Here is an 18,919-nt window from a genome sequence, read left to right as displayed (position 1 = left end):
ACGGCTTCTTTTCCTTAGCTATACATAAGAATTAATCTGAACAAGCAGGATATTTAAACATTCAATTTAAAAACCTGGCTTATGTTGACCATATTTTGATATTACATTTGCTCTTACATCAGTCAGAATCATCAAGATAATTCCCCATGTTTCCAGGCTTTTTGCTTCTCTCATACTAGAAGAGTTGATACATCATGATAAGTCATGATGCAACAACTCTTGAGTTGCCACAAACAACCATATTGGTCCACCTTGCTTGACCCTCTGGGTTGAGTCCTCCTTCCAGTAATGAGTCATACACAAATCAGAGAAAATGCTTCCCTGGTATATTCACCATGACCTGAAAACCAGTATTTTTTACTTGCATCCTCTTAACAAGAAGTCAGTATTTGTTCTTGCTTATGTTAAGAGTGTGTTCTTGTTTTTGTTACAGTGCAGTAATCTTGCTTTGAACATCAAAATGAAGATGTGCAACCTGCAACAGGGTCTTTAGTTAAATTATTTATTTTCTGGGGTTGGCAATTTCTTTAGACATTTCTTTACATATACAATTTTTTTTTAATTAGAAAATGAGAGAAACCTTGTGAAGTGTTGGAAACTCACTCCTCCCCCCAAATTGTACGGTATTTTAATATGCCTGGGATACCATTTAGAAGTACTGTGAGGTATATAGAGTCCCGTGAACACTGCACTATCAACCCTTAGCTTCTTTGTCTCCTACACAGAGCATATGCAGCGTTCTCTCTATTTTTTTTTTCCTTCACAGCAACAAATCCATGAATTGGAATGTGCTGCGAAATAGTGACCAGCCCCAAAGCATCCAATGAGCTTTTCTGCTATGCAGCCTTTTAACCAGTCCTTCCAATCCTAGTCTAAACTTCTAACCATTAAATAGCACTAATGTCTGCAGATGCACACTGTAAGGCAAGATCCCTTGGAAAATCTAGCTTATAGAGACATGCAAACATGGCTGGTCCTCCAATGTTATAAATCATATGTAATTCTAGAGTTCTGAATTTCATAATTTTCAGTGGAAATTTTGTATGGTTTTTATTGATGTTTTAAGAAGTTACATTAAAGATACAGCTGTTTTAACGAGGTGGTGCACCTACTTGCATTCTGTAGTGCCTCTTTTAAATCATTGTCAGCTGCTAAATCTGACTGGCAATGAAATGTTACATGTGGCAGTATCCTACCCCTTATTCTAACCATGATTAGTAAAAATAATTTACATGACCAATTCTGCAAGGAGAAAGATGCTTCATTTACAGAGGAAAACTGGCATTGAAATAAACATAAAAATGGGAAAGGCATTACAACTGTGGGTGTATTTCTGCTTGATCAAAATGGTTATTTTTGCCCTTAAAATGAAAGATTGGGAATATTTAGCACAGGACTATTTTTCCCTCTAGATTCTCATTTAGGAGTCTTGAGATTATGGAAGACTTCTCAGAAACTCCCTCCAGCAGTTACACAGAGCTTGCACAACTACGGGTCACAACTCAGCTGTGACAAGAGGGCAGAGCGCACTTCTAAAAGAATCAACAGAGGACGAATGCTGTACGGTGGCTGTGTCAGCACCATTCAGAACAAACAAGTTGGACTGAAATGATGTGAACTTTGGAGATGCTATCACTGTTAATGTAATATCAAATTGTTAGCAAGACAGTGGTAATTACTCAGATAGACAGATCAGTCCACTTACCTTGTAGTAGAAGAGAAAGAACCCACAGAAAAGGCTGTACAAATCTGCTGTAAGAAGGGAGAGGTTGACTGCTGTAGCACTTGTTTTCTTAATGACCACAGGCATGAAGCTATAGAGGCCAAACATGCAGGCGCTAAAGCCAACATACAGTAATCCTGTAGGTAGGAAGGAAGAAGCACACATGATAAGCAGTCAATACTGTCTTGCACACCCTTTCCTAAAGGCAACTTTTCTGCTGAAAGAAAGAAACCTTTGAAGATTTTTAACCACCCAAGGTGTGTGAGGTGGGAGGGAAGATGGCCTTATCTACTTGTGATCTAAAGTAGTAGAGTCAGGCAAGACATAGTCCAGGAAAAAAATAAACCTTACTTTCACAGATGTACTTGCAGGGATGGGATAAAAAAAGGTGATGTGGTGTCCATGACTGAAGTCCTGGGGGGAGGTTTCAACTGCATGGCACAGCTCCCATCCCGACTTTTCTGACAACCGCTGCCCCCTACCCCAGCAGATGCCCCTGTGTATCTGGCTATGTAAAGAACTGCTGACTTGAAAACTTACAAGAATGTCACTCTTGACCCTTCCAGTTTTTGCAATCACTGTCTACAGTTCTGACACTCTCTCCTCATCCTCCCTAACTTGGATATTCTTGGATAGGCAAATACGCAACAGAATTTGTACCATGTTAAAACAAGAATGATAAGAGTAAAGTAATAATATATACTATATTCACACAAATAGCAGTATTTCCATATTTAGAACTAAATGCAAATGACAGAAATTCAAAAGCAATGCAATGAAATTATACACAAGTATTAGCAACAAAAAAGAGATCAACAAGAGGCAACATCTCTCAGTTCCTGCAGACAGTATCTGTATAACTAGGCAAATTCCCAATGATACTCATTCTTTCATTGTGTGATTTATCTCACATCATTTTTCCAGAAGACTTGTCAAGAACAAATATACTATAAATTTGCTAAGGCAATGTAATTACTTTCAGTAACTTGGACACATGAAAGTCTATTTACAGCAAGGTTAGGACTCCTTTTTTTTCTTCAAGAGCTACCTTCCTTTTGGTTTAGGGATCAAGCTACTGGTGGAACTGATGGATGCTATTCAAGTCCAGTGTGGACACCATTAAAATGCAGTCATCCATCTTCCAGCACACAGTACCTATTCAGCACTTACTGTACACTGGGGAGTGGGGTGGGGATGGGGAGATTTTTGGGAGAGAACATTTAAACTTCCCTTCTCACAATATCCCATTACTTCCTAGTTTCAAAGAAAGCTGTTGAGCTATTGCAAAGGTGAAACAGAATCTTTTGTGATAGAAAAGGGTGAGAGGCTGAGTAGAGAAGGTCGCTTCTTGTGGAATTCTGAGTCTAAGGCCAAGGGAGGGAGCCTTGGCAAACTAAAGGCAGAGTCCTCACAAGCCAGAAACTGATCTGTTGCCTGATCTGTAGCACACAAACAGACATAGTTTCTTGGTTTTGAGAGTCATAAGCTAGGCTTAGACATTATGCTAAAACATGACTGAGGGTAATGCACACTGACAAGAATATACAAAGCAAACCTTGGGTTATGAGTGTCTGCAAGGAAGTCAAAGGAGGTGGGCAACACCATGTGTTTCATGATGTAAAATGATGCAAGTATGCAATTCATGTCATTTGCACAAAGATGTCATCATGCAATATCCTTCTGACATCATCATGGCTTCCCCGGGTTCCTATATTTAAGTTCACAATTTCTTTCTGCTCCATTTTTATTGTATTTCTATCCCACTGAAATCCAATGATTCTTGGTGATGTGCATGGTATTTTTAATATTAAAAAAATAACAAAAATATCCATAGTGTGATTAAAAACACTAATAAAATAATAATCATTAACACCCCCCTCACAACCAAAAGATATAATATAGCCAAAAAACATAATCAAAATAAAATACCAGAAAAGTAAATGTAAATGAAAAGGAATAAAAGGCGGCACAAGTACTTAGTTTAAAAAAAAAAAAAAACCTCTCCAAAATACTACTTTCTTTTTTAACATCTTCTTGAAAATCAGCAGGAGGGGACTAGCCTGATCTCCACCATGAAACTCTGCCAGAGCTCTGACACCATATGCAGAAGCTTCTGGCTTTGGCTCCCTTCACCTCTCAGAAATGTGGGACAATGAGGAGGTTCTCCTTACATGGTCTCATACATTGGGCTGAACCTGGTTAGAGTAGATCATCCTCCACAATTTAAAGCTGAAGAAAGCTTTTGTTTTACCTCCATTGCTGTGCTATCCAATAACCTGCTGTTAATGCTATCTAAGTTTCCAGCAAGCCTACCAGAAACTCCGGCATGCTGAAATTAAGCACAGTTAATCATAATAGTTCTGCATCACAGAGAAACTGTGGTGAGCTGGGATTAACTGAAAGTAGAAACACAAGCTTTCAAAGTGCTCTGCTGAGCTGGGCAGGGCAATCAGGGAAAGGGAGAGGAGCAGCCTCGCTTCTGCAGATCATGTTAAACCATACTGTATCTCAGAGCTGTACCTAGATAGCCCCAAACCTTGCGGGTGGTCCCTGGAAACCTCCAAAAGCTGTTACCATATTATCGATTTTAAAGTGATAGAAAGGAAAAAATAGTAATATTAATTATACATCGTTGGAATGATATTTCCAATATGTGTAAGTAAAATGACCTTGACTTTCATTTTAATCCTAGCTTCTGTTCACCCTTGGCCCAGAAAAAGTTGCATCCCACTGGTTTAGCCTAATGTGCAAACGGAGCCCCAGGATCAGCGAGCCCCAGGCCAATCCACTGCACTCTTCTGGTGAAGCATCTGCTTTTGCTAAGGGAACTACAGCAAAAGATGCTTGAGAGGGGACCTGTTTGCAGGACTGGTGGAACTGGAGATCTCTGCCTCAGAAACCAGACTGCTGCTGTTGCTGCTGGCTAGTTGATTCACACCACGAAATGTATTTCCCTCCTTTCCTCCTAAAAGGGAGATGAGTCCCAGAAACCTTGTAAAAATTTCAACTGCTTGATAAAAAAGACCAGTCATGCTTTACATTGATTGTGTTCAGTTTAGGAGTCATACTGAAAAAAAAACAGGAAGATTTTTGCAACTGAGCATAACAGCAAATGTGCACTGCTCCATTAAGGTGTGGGGATAATTAGAGAAATGGTGAGGAAATGCCCAATGGGAGCAATGGGCTAGTGTGTCATTTATAACTGCACTCCTCAGATATTCCCTCTGTCACTAGTCAACTGAAGAAGCTTTTGAACCTGCTGCTGTTGATATTCATTCTGAAAGGAAAATAACCAGGAGCTGTTGATGCATTATCAGCATATTACCTACCTCACTCCTCATTATAAGTGCATCTGTGCTCAATGTGCCCTTCCACATTATCTGGCATTTATAGCTTTCTCTTAGATGGTTTCATCATTACAGGTATCAAATGCCATCTTTACTGCAATTCTTAAATAATGATCCTTATAGAGAAAACCGGTTGTTTAGCACAGAAATGCTCTTGTACATACATTGGTTTTTTCAACTGAAAAAAGAAATATTTGGACTAGTACCAAGGTGAAATTCAATAGGAAGGTCACAGGACATGATACCCATCTGTCTTCTTTGAGGTTTTCTCTTAGTAAAGATATTGGGAAAGAGAAAGATCTATCACTGGCCTTACTCTTCCTTTCCTTCTTTGACAGTAGCTGTCAAAATTAGTTTTATATGTTTGTTTTAGAATAATTAACTCTACTGACTTATAGCTTTTAATGAAACTCTGATGCTTCTTCTGAGTGTACTGTCATGATCTGTTACACACCAATGGATGGATACTATAGAATGGATGGCCCACTGACTTATTCTGGGATCCACAGGCTTTTTCCCATCTAATTTCCATCACAGCTTAGATCCCAGAGAAGAGCCTTCATAAGGTACATTCGCATTCTCTTGTGTGAATTACAAAGTTCAACCCTTCATCCCATGGGCATCTATGGTGAAGCAATGGGGGCAAGTGACAAAACATGTGCTGCATTGTCATAACTCAAAGTCCACCTCTTACATACTTGCATGTGGCATCATGACATGAAAGGATGGAACTTGCATCATGACATCACAATGCAGGTTTTATCATTTGGGTGGTCAGGAACGAATGCCTGTGTATCACCCACTCTTTCAGGTATAAACAGCAAATGAGTAGCCTTCTTCCCCTTGCTGGTAGAAGTAAGAAAAATTTATCAAACCTTGTCTGGATTCACATACCAGTAATGACCTGTTTGCAGTTGAATCCTGTTCTTTGCAATAGGAACATTATTTACTCCTTGCAACACACCCCCTCCACATTTTTTCCCAATTCTTGTACAAGGTGTAAAAGATTTTCTTTAAAAATCTCAAGGGGTGGTGGTGGTGAGAAACAGAGGTCACTTTACTTTGCAGAAGGTAGCCAAGTAGGGAGTTGTTGTCTGTCTTAATTTTAGTTTTTTTTTTCTTGTTTTAACGTTAAAAGCACACACTGGACTGTTCATTTAATCAAGAAAGAGAAAAGAGAAAGAATGACTCGCAGAAAGACCACATCTAGCCAACTCTTAGAAAGTAAGGCAAGCTCTTCCTTGCCCATCCCATAAGAAATGTGAAAGCGCGCATGCACACACACACACACACACCCCTCTCAATTTCTGTTTGCTTTGCTTTTAATTTCTTCATAAACAGAGTGAATTAAATGGGAGTGGACCACTTAGCCATTGTTGGGCAAAGCAACAAAGTGAAACTGTATGCTATGGTTTATAATCAACCATGGATGGCTTACGTACCACACAAAGCCATTACTGCCTACCACAGTAATTTGCCAATACAAAAATATTTCATTCTTGTTGATGGGAATACAAATTTAACTAGTTGCCCTTTGCCCAGCTCAAGGCAAAAACCTATCAGTGATGTGGTTTCCACATCACACTAAATCATAAACTATGATTTAGAAAACCCAATGCTGGGTTCATACAACATGCTAAGCAAGCATGCTTTATGGACCCAGCCAGTACTGATGGGCCCAGCCAGCAACTTTTCAACTTATGCTGAATTCATTATAGGCTGCAAAAAAGATAAGTTCATGATATGTTGTCCTCAGGCCTATATGGAGCTGAACAAGGATGTTACCACCATTTTCCTTTCAGCAATGCCTATAATCTCAAATGTAATTTATTTTCTGAACAATAACCAGTAGCAAAGCAACTTCCAGTCTTACCTATTTGCCAGTCCCAGGGAACTTTTAACAATTCTTTGTGTTCCATTATGGCACTGGGGGAAAAAATAAAGATAGTGGAAATTAAAATTATTTCCAATTATTTCCATAAAGTAAGGTAAATAAGTTTATTGTTAAAGTACAGGAAATCTCATGCACATGTTAATTACCATCGGATTTGTTCAACCAGCTTTCACTTTCTCTCTGTGCTTGAAATGTAATTAGCAGAGTAATGAGAGTTACTAACACACCATTCAGAACTGTGTAAGGCAGAAGTAGTTTTCCCTGTGAGTGAGGAGAATAATGAAGAAGGAAACTTTTTTCCTCCCCTGAACATTCTAGATACTACATCAAAGCAATGTATAGTTATACTAGTATATTAGTAATTATAATAACCGTAGCAATAAAGCCTCTGCAACATTACATTATTGCCCAAGTTACAGTAAGTGTCTCTTTCTATATTATCTCCTATCAATTTTTCTGACTGTCTCAATCTGGCCTTCCTAGAGCTGTCAGGAGAATGGAAAGAAATAGGTACATGCCTCATAGAACAAGGTATTACAATAGTATTGTTACTGGTGACAAATAGTTTATAATTTGGTCTTGATGTTGGGATGAACGTACCAAAAAAAGAGATGAAAGTAAAAGGACCGAAATCCTTTGTATTACTGAAAAAGTTAATTTCTCTCATATAGGTTATGCAGGGAAAGAATAAGAGAATGCATGTACATAATCTGTTATGATATGTAGAAGTGTCTCAGGAGTGTCCAGATCGGTTTGATTCTAACCCCCTTGGAAATGGAGAAAATCAAAACAGCAACTATTTTAACAACACAATTCTGTAACCGCTTGTCCATTTTAACTACTATCTTCCTTCTCAGTCCAACCTTTGAAGCTACTCTTGATCTTCCATCTACAAAACCCTTTCTCCTAACAGCGTGGGATATTTATGCTAGGACAAATTCCAAAGTTTGTTTTACACATGGATTTAGAGGCACAGCAGGTCCAATAGCCATCATTGAGATTCCTGGACTTCAACTTGTCATTTTTAACCAATTGTTTATTGGTTGTTTTGATATATATCCTACATTTTTGCCACTAGATACTCAAGAAAGCTTCAAAATAAAATAAATACAATTTATACTAAATAAAGTAGTTAAAATTAATATTAATGTATCTTACTATAAAAGGCTTGGCTAAGGAGTAAGTGGAGCTCGATCCAACACCTGAAGGTTTCAGTCCTGCTGACACATTTTACCAAAGCTTGTTTTCTTTTTCTAGACCTTTATTGTGTTTTTTCTTAAAAAAAAACTTATCTGCTGTTTTAGTATGTTTCTGCTACCATTTTTTAAATTGAATCATATTTATAGCCATTAAATATCTTGATCCTGTGCTATAGTTTGGGATCTACAACTACATTTGTCCTAAAACCTCAAAATAAAATAAATACAATTTATACTAAATAAAGTAGTTAAAATTAATATTAATGTATCTTACTATAAAAGGCTTGGCTAAGGAGTAAGTGGAGCTCAATCCAACACCTGAAGGTTTCAGTCCTGCTGACACATTTTACCAAAGCTTGTTTTCTTTTTCTAGACCTTTATTGTGTTTTTTCTTAAAAAAAAACTTATCTGCTGTTTTAGTATGTTTCTGCTACCATTTTTTAAATTGAATCATATTTATAGCCATTAAATATCTTGATCCTGTGCTATAGTTTGGGATCTACAACTACATTTGTCCTAAAACCCAGCATGCACACAGACTTCTAGTCAATCAGAGAGCAAGAGTGTGATTGAGCTGCTGCCAAAGTTTTTGTAATGTGAAAGAATATTCAGTGATGTGCCAGGCATTTCTGAGTCCTAAACTGTACAGCTCCTCTGACCTTTCATTCAAGTTTCTCATGTGTTTCATTTTATATTATGTATTATTTTGACATTGTAAGCCATCGTTTTGGAGTTGCATGGCCTCAAAATCTAATCAATCATTCTTTTTTCCACATGCTTGAATCAGAGGTTCAGCCCCTACTCTCCCAGTTTTCCGGAAAGAACTTAAGACCTGGCTCCATCAGCTTGCATGGGGCGATAAGAGTTGTAATCAATCCTGGGAATGGCTGTGGCCCTGATGACGCTCCCTGAGCTGTTTGCCAATGTTAACATCCCTTGGAATTTATTTATTAATTATTTAAGATTGTTTTATATTGTATTTTAATTGATTTTATCTCTTCTGTCAACTGCCCAGAGTCACTTTTTATGGGTGGTGACAAATTTGATAAACAAATAAATAAAATTCTACTTTTTAAGCTAGCTGTTTCCAAGAGTTGATCCTTATTTTGCTTTTGACAATTGTTGGCATGGTTTTCCTTTCTTCTGGCAAGGAGAATATGGCCTGTGGATGATCTTGTGGGCCTGCATGCACACAACTGCTTACTAGGCCCAAGGAGGTTTTGAAGAGAATGGATTTGAGACATGATAGAAATCCATTATGTTGAAATATTAATACTGGCTAAGATGAGATAGAGAGAAGCTCAGGTAATAAAGAGCCACTCTGGCCAAACAGGTTGTCCAGATTTAAAAGAGAAAAGAATTAGTGCTGCAAATAGGATGCATAGATTAAAAAACAAGATCCTCTTTGGAAGCCCCATAGATTTCTATCACTAAGAAGATCCCAAATACTCTAAAAAATCACTAAAATCATTGTAGCATATTAGACTATTATTTGATTATCTTTTATTTTTAAGGACCAAAAGAGCTGTTATGTGATTGCCTATATATTTTCTACTGGTGCAGATGAGTGTGTATGTGTATCAGACTCTAGAGTATCAATAGAAGAGAATATGTGTAGCTCAGGGTTGAATTGTGGAGTCCTTGGGGTTCTCTGAGCTTGGTTGTCACCAGACATGCAATCAAGCAGTAAACAATACCCTAATCAAGGGGGAACCCCCCCCCCCCACCAACACAGGCAGGGCAAGCCACTGTATATAAACAGAGAGCAAACCCCACTCCCTTCTAGCACTGAAGATGTTACCTAGCTGGGTAAAGAAATGTGTGTAAGAAAACAGCCAAGCTCAGAGAACCCCACAGACTCCATGGACTCTAGAGTCTAGTTTGTCCTTTTCCTCCTGAGACTGCTTTTTTTTTTCCTTTTATTTTTCAAAAACAACAGAAACATTATTGCATATATTGACAGCTATTGCGATATAGTGGTTACAATGCTGAACTATGATTGAAGACCATTAGGCTTATTCTATTTAGTCATAAAATTCATTAGGTGTGGTCTTTTAGATTAGTCTACCTCTCAGGGCCCTGAAAAGATAAGAGGGAAGGAGTCAGGCTTGCTGCTCTGAACCTGTTAGCAGAATAAAAATGAAGGAGATCTAATGTCTCTTTTGCCAATCTGTTTTTATGTGACCATTCAGTAATTCCTTGGCTGATACAAAATTGAAAAACGTCTTTTCTATTAGCAAACAGGTATTTTATTTTGAATGACAGAATAAGAAAGCAAGATGGAGGAATTGGACCTGATGATTTGACCATTCAAGTTCAGCAACGTATAGGAAAACACACAGGAACGAATGGAATGTGAGAGAAGATGGCCGTGGATCTTCCTTTTTGTGACGCAATGGTATTGAGTAGATGCCTCTCTTTACTTACAGCTGAATTCCACTGAAGAAGGAACCAAAGAGCCCAATCATCCCTAGGAACTCCACCCTGCTCAGATTCCGTACGATGTACTCCTCACAGACGTTGGAGATGCCATAGAGAGTGGCCCCACCTAGTACTAGAAGATCACCTATAAGTTTATTTTCTCCTAGGAACAGAAGGAATATTAAAAAAAAAATCATAATTTGCTATTGGAAGCTCTACTTCATTAATTCAGAAACACTCATGGGTGAGCTTTATACCAAGGGGTTCTGGCTACCATGTCTGGTTCCTCCTCTCTGAAGGCAAAGGTATCAAATCCATGCATATGAAAGTTATCATACTCACAGATCCATGCCATCTCAGGATGTCATTACATGCATGTTATGAACTCTGGTTCACAAAAAATGGGGCAAAGATTCTATGGCCCTCCCCAGGATGTTTGGAACTCCAGATACCACAAGATTCCCACAGTAGTCTCAGCCAGCATGCACAGTGGTGAGAGGTGCTGGAAAAAGTAATTCAGCAAAATCCTGAGGGCCACTTCTGAGACCACAAGGAAATCCATTATTTTCTCAAGCCGCCTTATTTCCATGTGCAAAAAGTTTCTGGGCACTGAGCAACAACAACGACATTTTCTTCCAGCTTGCAAACACTTACCCGCTCCTTGCTGTCTTCCAACAAGAACATCTGCTCCTGCCATGCAGCCCATGCCCAGAATGCAGACCACAATACCAATGAAGTGCACTGCTTTGTATCGTACCAGGAGGAAGAACCAAGAAAGTAAGATCACAACTGGAATCACAAAACAATCTAGGAGCTGTAGGGAAAAAAAAACAATAAGAAAAGAAATCATTCTGAAAGGAGCTTTTGAATAGAGGATAGTCACACAAACCTGTAATTCAGAAAGGGTCTGATTGAAATGATTATTTTAGACATACCTGGCAAATGAGTTGGGAGCAAAACTAAAGACAGTTCCCTTGAAAATCCAGCACAAGGGGAATGCATGATTTTTCTTGGCCCAAACAATGGTTTTAAAACTAGTTCTTCCAGGAAATTAACGAGAATCTATCGGTGGGATCAATCCACTTTCCAGGGAAGATGCTTTGTATTCAGAGTATCCCTTTGCTAGTATTATCACTATTAACAAGATCCAGATGGTTTTAGTCATGCCACTTACTTAAACCATTGGTAATTTCCATGATTAGTGTTTCTTCTCCTCTGAAAATACAATGCACAGAAATTATCTGTGCAAATATATTGCTAACTATAAGTTCGAGCATTTAAACAAGAACTGTATGTGTTGGGGTGCGTACATTTACAGATACAGATGTGTGCACACACACACTCATACAATTAGAAGCATGAGAGTTAAAATGAAAACTGGAAATGGAGCTTAAGGGAACATTTGTCCACTATAGGAAAACAGCAACACATAAATCATTGGGTCTAAAGATTTCTGGAAGTTGTTTAATTTAACTGAGACCAGTTCACAATATGTGCATTCAGGTGGATGAAAAACTTCTGAATTTCCCCTTCCAATGTAAAATCATCAACATCATCATCAGAAAGTATTCCTGATGGATACTAGCTGTCAAGCTGGTCTAAGAGGATTTCTTAATGCAGACCACCAAATGAGACCTGGATGGTATTGATCTCAACCTATTTAAGGATGATGGAAATGGTCCTGTTTAGGTGCCTAATGCCTGCCTCTACTGAAAAAGATTGAAAAAGAGATGAGGCCAAGAGAAGGCAAAATAAAACATCCACCACAGAAGCTATGGATTAATTAAAATTAGAAGAAAAAAAAAGGCTTCATATTTGGTTTGGTTTGGTTTGGTTTGGTTTGGTTCCTATAAAAGGTCTGGGTGGCTTACAAAGCTACAGTAAAACAAAGATGTATAAATACAGTATAAAACATAACAAGTTGCCTCCTAAATTGTAAGAATATAAGTATAAATACATAAAGAAGGAAGCTTCTTTCCACTCCAAAGATAATATGTTCTAAACATTTTTTAAAGGATGAACAATGTAATATATACCTTAGCCTTGAATCCCTAAACTTTGAAAAAATTTAATTCCTACCAATCAGTGTTTGCCCTTCTAGAGACCAAGAAAATCAGCTATCAACTCTTCTCTCAAAGATCAACCTGCGGTACAAACCAGGGCATACCATGTGAAGTCCAAAAGATTGGTCCTTTTTTTTTTTTTTTTTGCTTTTTAATTAACCATAACAGAAAGAGAAGGCAAATCATATCAAGTACGTTCCACCATATGTCACAGTCTCTCCATCTCCTTAACTGCTAAATTTAATATCATTAAAATAAAAATGATACAACTGACTTACAGAGTGGCATCAAAATAAAAGACAACAAACAGACATGTAGGCAATATGTCACCCCAAAACAAAACAAAAACAGCCAAAAGAAACATGCCAAAGCATGTACATGCTCACACATTTCTTCTTCAACCCTGTCACTCAGGCTTCATGTACAAACAAGCAATACTGTTCCAGAAGTTCATCCTGGATCCCCTTCAACTCAAACAGGCAACTTTCCCACCTTCAAACACCACAGGCAGAACACACACACATTCAACAGCTAGTAACTTTACCTCCCCAAAATTCCTGTACAATACACAAATACCATCCCAGAAACACCCCCAAACTTACTTACTTCCTTCCTTCCTTCCTTCCTTCCTTCCTTCCTTCCTTCCTTCCTTCCTTCCTTCCTTCCTTCCTTCCTTCCTTCCCTCCCCAGCCTCTCAAACTGGTGCAGGATTCTTTTTCCCTTGCCTTTTCTCTTTTTTCCCTAAACCTTTTTGTGACAGTACTTGTTAATTAATGAAAGGAAAGGAAAAAGATATGTTTTTGAAACTAAGAGAGAGAGAAAAAAAGGATGAAATAGAGGTGAATGAATGAAGGTGGTCTGATATTTTGGAATATAGTTGATGAATATCCAGAGGGAGAGGAACGTGGAGGTTTATTTATGAATGAAAGGGCTAAAATACGTCAGGAAGTATGAACTGGTGTCATCTAGGTTGTTGTTCAGCACCTGAAAATCAGATTCATAAGTTGATGAAAGTTCTTGTTATGCTCCAGTTAATGGTGATAATCGAAGAACTAGATATGAGGTTTGGGGAACATTCTGAAAATTAGTCTGTTAAGTGACATGGTTGACTGGGTGAAAATGAGATGAGAGAGGACAAAAAAAAAGTGATTGGGCCATTCAGAGACCCAAGAATGGATGAGAAAGGTGTCTGCTTAGAAAAAATATCTTTATTCCAATTACATGGTTTAAGCATAAGACTATTCATGCATACATGTAGCAAAGCTATGAATATAATCTAAAACCATTACTGACTGGCCGAAAGTCACCCAAGAAACTTCTGTGGCACAGCATGGACTTGAGCCTGGCTCCCCGGCTCCACCAATCCAACACTGAGAAATGTCTGAACATTAAAAAGAAAAGTCATTGTATGTTTGTTGATTTAAATGAAGCATATGATATGTGGCTAGGTTTGAATTATGGATGATTTTGTGTGAATACAGGGTTCCAAGTTGGTTGCTGATAAGAGTGGTCAATGATGGAAGGAAAGATCATGTGAGTATCAGGAATGCTGAGTGAATGGCTCAGTTTCAACACTGAGCAAAGAGTAAAACAAAGAAGTGTGATGTCTCCTTAGTTGTTTGTGTATTTATGGATAAATGTACAGTAAAAAGAATGTGATGGTGTTAACAGTGTGTTGGGGATATGACTGTACATGCCATTTTTATATGCAGCTGTGCTCTGTTGTTGGCTGGGAAATTGAATGTTGCTTGGTGAATGTTAGACAGATTAGATGATGCAATGGGCCATATAGATCTGACAATCAATGCATCAAAGAGCAGGATAGTTGTAATGGTGCTGTTGATGTAAATGTGAGGGAAAACTAGACAACTAGGTTTGTTGCAGAGACTGGCTCCCATGTTAGCATCATTGTCCTGTTATTTCTTGTTGTTTTTCAGAATCTGTTTCCATTAGATGGTTGTCTGTATGCAAATATGGGTCTGCACCCAGTACCCAAGAAAGGGCAGTGTCATTGTCCAGTATGACTGTAGCTGATTAAAAATGCATCTGAACAGCTTGTGTTGTGAGCTACAGTATAGGTGACAACCAGTGGTGTTTTGTTCTGCTTTTGTGGTCTGGTTTTTAAATAGTCCATCCTTGGAATAGACGTGTTGTTTAGCCTGAAAGTGAATTGTGGGTATGTACTATATGCATGTATGTTCACATCCTTTATGTTTTCTCTGCTTCACTGACAGGCTGGTAGACCCAAACCTGAAGCATAGTAAGTCACAAGAGCAGCGGAGAAGGAAACTTGGACTTGAATCTCCAAATAATCCCCTTCTTTTCTTCTCTTTCTGTGAGTGACTTGGAGATGTTACAGTAGCAGATCATGCATTAAACAGTTACCCTGCTTCTCTCCCACAGCATGTTGCTTCTTCTGGTCTGGACCTACTAAGGAAGCAATCAACAACGTGAGATGCAGAGAATCTGGGATTTTATTGGACATGATTTGCTGAAGGACAAACATTGGCTAAAAGTGCTAGTCTAGAAGCTGGGAGATGGTGAATTCTAAACCTGTCTTAGACACAAAAGCAATTAGTAGTCACTCTCTCTCAGCCCTAGGAAGAAGGTACTGGCAAGCCATTTCTGAAAAATGCTGCCAAGGAAGCTAGATAGTCTTGTTCCTGTAGTCATCAAATTGACTCAAAGGGCCATAACAACCACAGCAAATGAATGTTTGAAAAATGGCATCATATCAGCAAAATCAGTTGCAGGTGTAATAGATCTGTATTGATTATCTCCATATAATACTTTTTTTATCTCTATAAAAACATTATGATGCTTTTACTGGAAAAGATCTCTGATTCCCTCCTTGGAAGAATGGATAATTAAATTGTTGGAATATGTCTCAATGTCTAAAATAACTTAATATTTAAAAAGTAAATCTGATGTAGAATTTAATTCTAATGGAAACCATTGTTGGACTGCAAGCTTATGCATGGAATCATGCCACATCCAAAATTTGGGTTTTAGGGTTCATATCTTAATTTGATGTAATGTATAATGTATGATTTAATGTATTGTTTACTATTTACAGTCTTTTTTATTATTTGAACTGTGTTAACCAAGCATTTTTAGATTAAAGCTCTAGAGGGACATGTGGGTTTTGATTAGAAAACAGATATAAGCTTCTAATGATGCATTGGAATATATCGCTTCTATGATATTTCAGAATTGTTGTTCATTCACCCATATTTCACTACTTATACCTGCTTCATCTATTTGTATCATCTATTTCTTGTATTCTGGCTGCTTTCTATCTTATTAGTAGCATCCATATCTAGTATTTAATAGAATCAGAGTGTTATTTAGCAGTTTGGCAGTCCCATTTGCTATCCCCATGGATATTTTTCTGAGTGCAGATTAACTGTTATCTAAGTAGGATTATTTAGCTCCTCTGAATAATGTACCTACATTGCCTCATGGGGAAGCTTTCACTCTGTCCTCTCTAGGGAAATCCAGTGTTATTTGTATTTTTAGAAAAAAGGGCAGAATATGTGTTGTCTGTGCAATTTTCCGTAACACTCACGCAGTAATATTTGGACCCTATTGGGACCTTGGCCTTCTCTTAAAATGCGGCTCTTGTTTGCTCTTGGAAACATCAGAACAACTGCAAGATTTATCCCTCCCATCTCAATATTGGGAGAAAGTGTGAGATTCAATCTCACTTTTCATATTATCATAGTTATAAGGAAAAGTAAAACATAAATATTTTGTTGTTGTCAATATTATGCTCTATTTTTTCCTTGGAATTTCTAGTTGAGCTGAGAAGAAAAACTGAAGCATAAATACGTTGCTGTTGTTGTTAATATTATTATGCCCTATCTTTCTTTTGGAATCTCTAGTTGAGTTTAGAAGTGAAGCTGTTGTTCAGAACTCTGTATTTCTCCCCACAAGAGGTCAGTGCTGTCAACTGCTTAAAATGTCAGGTACAGTGGCATTACTTTGTCTGGAAGAATAGTAGTACGTCGAACTACCATCTCATCCTTATGTTTTATAAATTCAGCAATACATATCTAAGCAGACTTTTTCTGTGTCTGTGGTTCCCTGGTTTAAAACAGGGCAGGGAAGAGGGAGGCAGAGCAAGAGATAGAGAGCATGGAGAGACCAAGATGCCCACAACGCAAAGTAAAGGAATGAATGAAAATGGGAAGAAAGAGAATAGTGAAAACAATCTGAAGGAAACTGACTTTACAACAAGATTTTAGATTGTAACTTAAGATGAGTAAACATTTAAATTCATGAGTTTGTGTGTGCTTTAATAAGAAGGGATAGAAATAATTTGAATGGTTAAAATGAATGTGAGAGAAAACTAAACTGGCATATTTATTTACCTAGGACATTGAATAATTAACTCAAGAATCTAGGTTTGAATCCCTATGTGTCCAATAAGTAATGTTGGCATCTCTTTTCTTCTGACAAAATTCCCATCATTTACTACAGAGGAGGTCAGTACAACATGATTCTCTTGTGCATTGAGGTAAGAAATATATTCAGGTTGTATTTTTATTAGAAATGATCAAAAATTGGAATAATTGGGAAAGAACTTGAGATTGTAAACATATGAATGACAGATTGGTCAACCTCTGATCAAGGGTCCTGCCTACTCTACCAAAAACACCTAATTCACTATTGCATAGCAGGCTCATTGTTTTGATCTAGGGAATCAAGAGAAAGTATGGGAAATTTGAATTCCAGCTTGTCTTCTTCCTAAGCAGAAAGAAAAGGAGGCAGTCTGAGCCTGTTCTGAAATCTAGTGCAGACACTGATGGAAACTAACTCAACCCAACTGTGCAAGCCTCTGTACTGGCAGTGTGGACATTCCCCAAGCTTGAGTATCCCCCACTGAGTCCTAAGACAGGCTCTAGGCACACAAGACTTGATTCTTTTCTTATGATGGATTTATCTTCTACCCTGTGTTGTCAATAAATATTTATGTACCATCACGGCAGTGTGATTCTTTGCAGATGGAGAAAAATAACTACTTTTTGTAATAAATGAATTTTAAAATATTTCTTGCAGTGCACGCACATTTGCTCAACCATGGCATATCCACCCATGTATCATAATTATTTGAAAAGAGCAGTTTTGATATCCATAGGGGTAATGCTGCTCTTTACCATATCAAAGCAAAATGCTGGTCAGCATGCTTCCACCAGAATTTAGAAAGCAACATCTGTCCTGATTTTTCATCACTATTTCCTCCACCTTCAGCTACTACTGTCTGTTGTCACATTTGAGCAGTTCACTGATTCTGCCTTCAAGCAAACTATATGAAGATCTTCTTCTGTCCCAGCTGCCACCTGTTAGTGATTGGGTGCTATGCTAGAGCAGCAGCAGTTGCAAGCAGGAGTAAGATTTAGTCTGGAAAGGGTTTTTTTACTTGCTACCTCGCTGCTTCTCATTGGTGTTTTTTCTTCTGGTCATATCTAATGTGACAGATCTGGGAAACACATATTCTCGAATGATTTTAAATTCTAACTACAAAACAGTGCTTGGAGAATCAATCTAGCTGTCTTTTTCTTCTTTTTATCAATTATTTTTATTTTTCATAATGTACAAATAGAGAAAACAAAAGGAAAAAAAACAAAGATTAAAAGAATTAAAGAAAAACAGTAGAAGAAATAATACAAACATGTATGAACATTTAACAAAACGGCTTCCGACTTCCTTTGCAAAAGAGATATACAAAAAACTTTTCATACAGCCTCGTTTAATAAGACTTCTACTTTTCCCAATAGTCTATTATTATAACAAATCATCAAACCCATATGTCACTAGTCGATTATGTTCAATTTCATACAAGAAATTAGTAAAAGGTTTCCAGTCCTTCTTAAATTTTTCAACGTTTTTTTCCTTTATGATTGCTGTCAATTTTGCCATCTAGCTGTTTTCTGAGCTCAAAGTTACATTTAAAAATCACATCATAAACTAAGCGTATCTGAAGTTCTGCTCAGCAACCTTTTTTCCTTATTGTATAACCAAAGTGAAGTCTATTTTAGCACCCATCTTGCAGAAGGTAAAAGAAGAGAAATCCCATAGTGAGACAGAAATTGCTAAAGAAGAAGGAAATAGCATATCAGTTATATTTGTTTTGCTTTCTGCAAATCAAGAACCTTGCTTTGTTTTTTATGGCTAACTCTACCATGTGCTAATTTCATCATCAGATATATTCATAATTTCCATTTGAAAAAAGAAAGACTACATGTGCCAAGGGTAGGGTGGGAAGGAAT

At 37.7% G+C, this 18,919-nt stretch overlaps 1 protein-coding gene across 1 annotated transcript in view; it reads right to left on the bottom strand.

The window, feature by feature from the left end:
- SLC35F1 (solute carrier family 35 member F1) overlaps window positions 1-18,919 on the bottom strand; it is a 216,407-nt gene that overhangs the window by 23,799 nt on the left and 173,689 nt on the right. The window contains exons 4-7 of the mRNA XM_088139919.1: window positions 11,239-11,398; window positions 10,591-10,747; window positions 6,944-6,996; window positions 1,706-1,860 (exon numbers count right to left, since the gene is read on the bottom strand). Coding sequence (XP_087996045.1) covers window positions 1,706-1,860; window positions 6,944-6,996; window positions 10,591-10,747; window positions 11,239-11,398 — 525 coding nt within the window. The remainder of the gene's footprint in view (window positions 1-1,705; window positions 1,861-6,943; window positions 6,997-10,590; window positions 10,748-11,238; window positions 11,399-18,919) is intronic.

Source organism: Python bivittatus, unplaced genomic scaffold (assembly GCF_059951505.1).
Source record: "Python bivittatus isolate LINGU-HERP-01145 unplaced genomic scaffold, Pbiv_v1 ctg000020_np1212, whole genome shotgun sequence".
Taxonomy (NCBI): Eukaryota; Metazoa; Chordata; class Lepidosauria; order Squamata; family Pythonidae; genus Python; species Python bivittatus.
The sequence above is the reverse complement of the archived record's forward strand: the minus strand, read 5'-3'. Positions and strand labels throughout refer to the sequence as shown.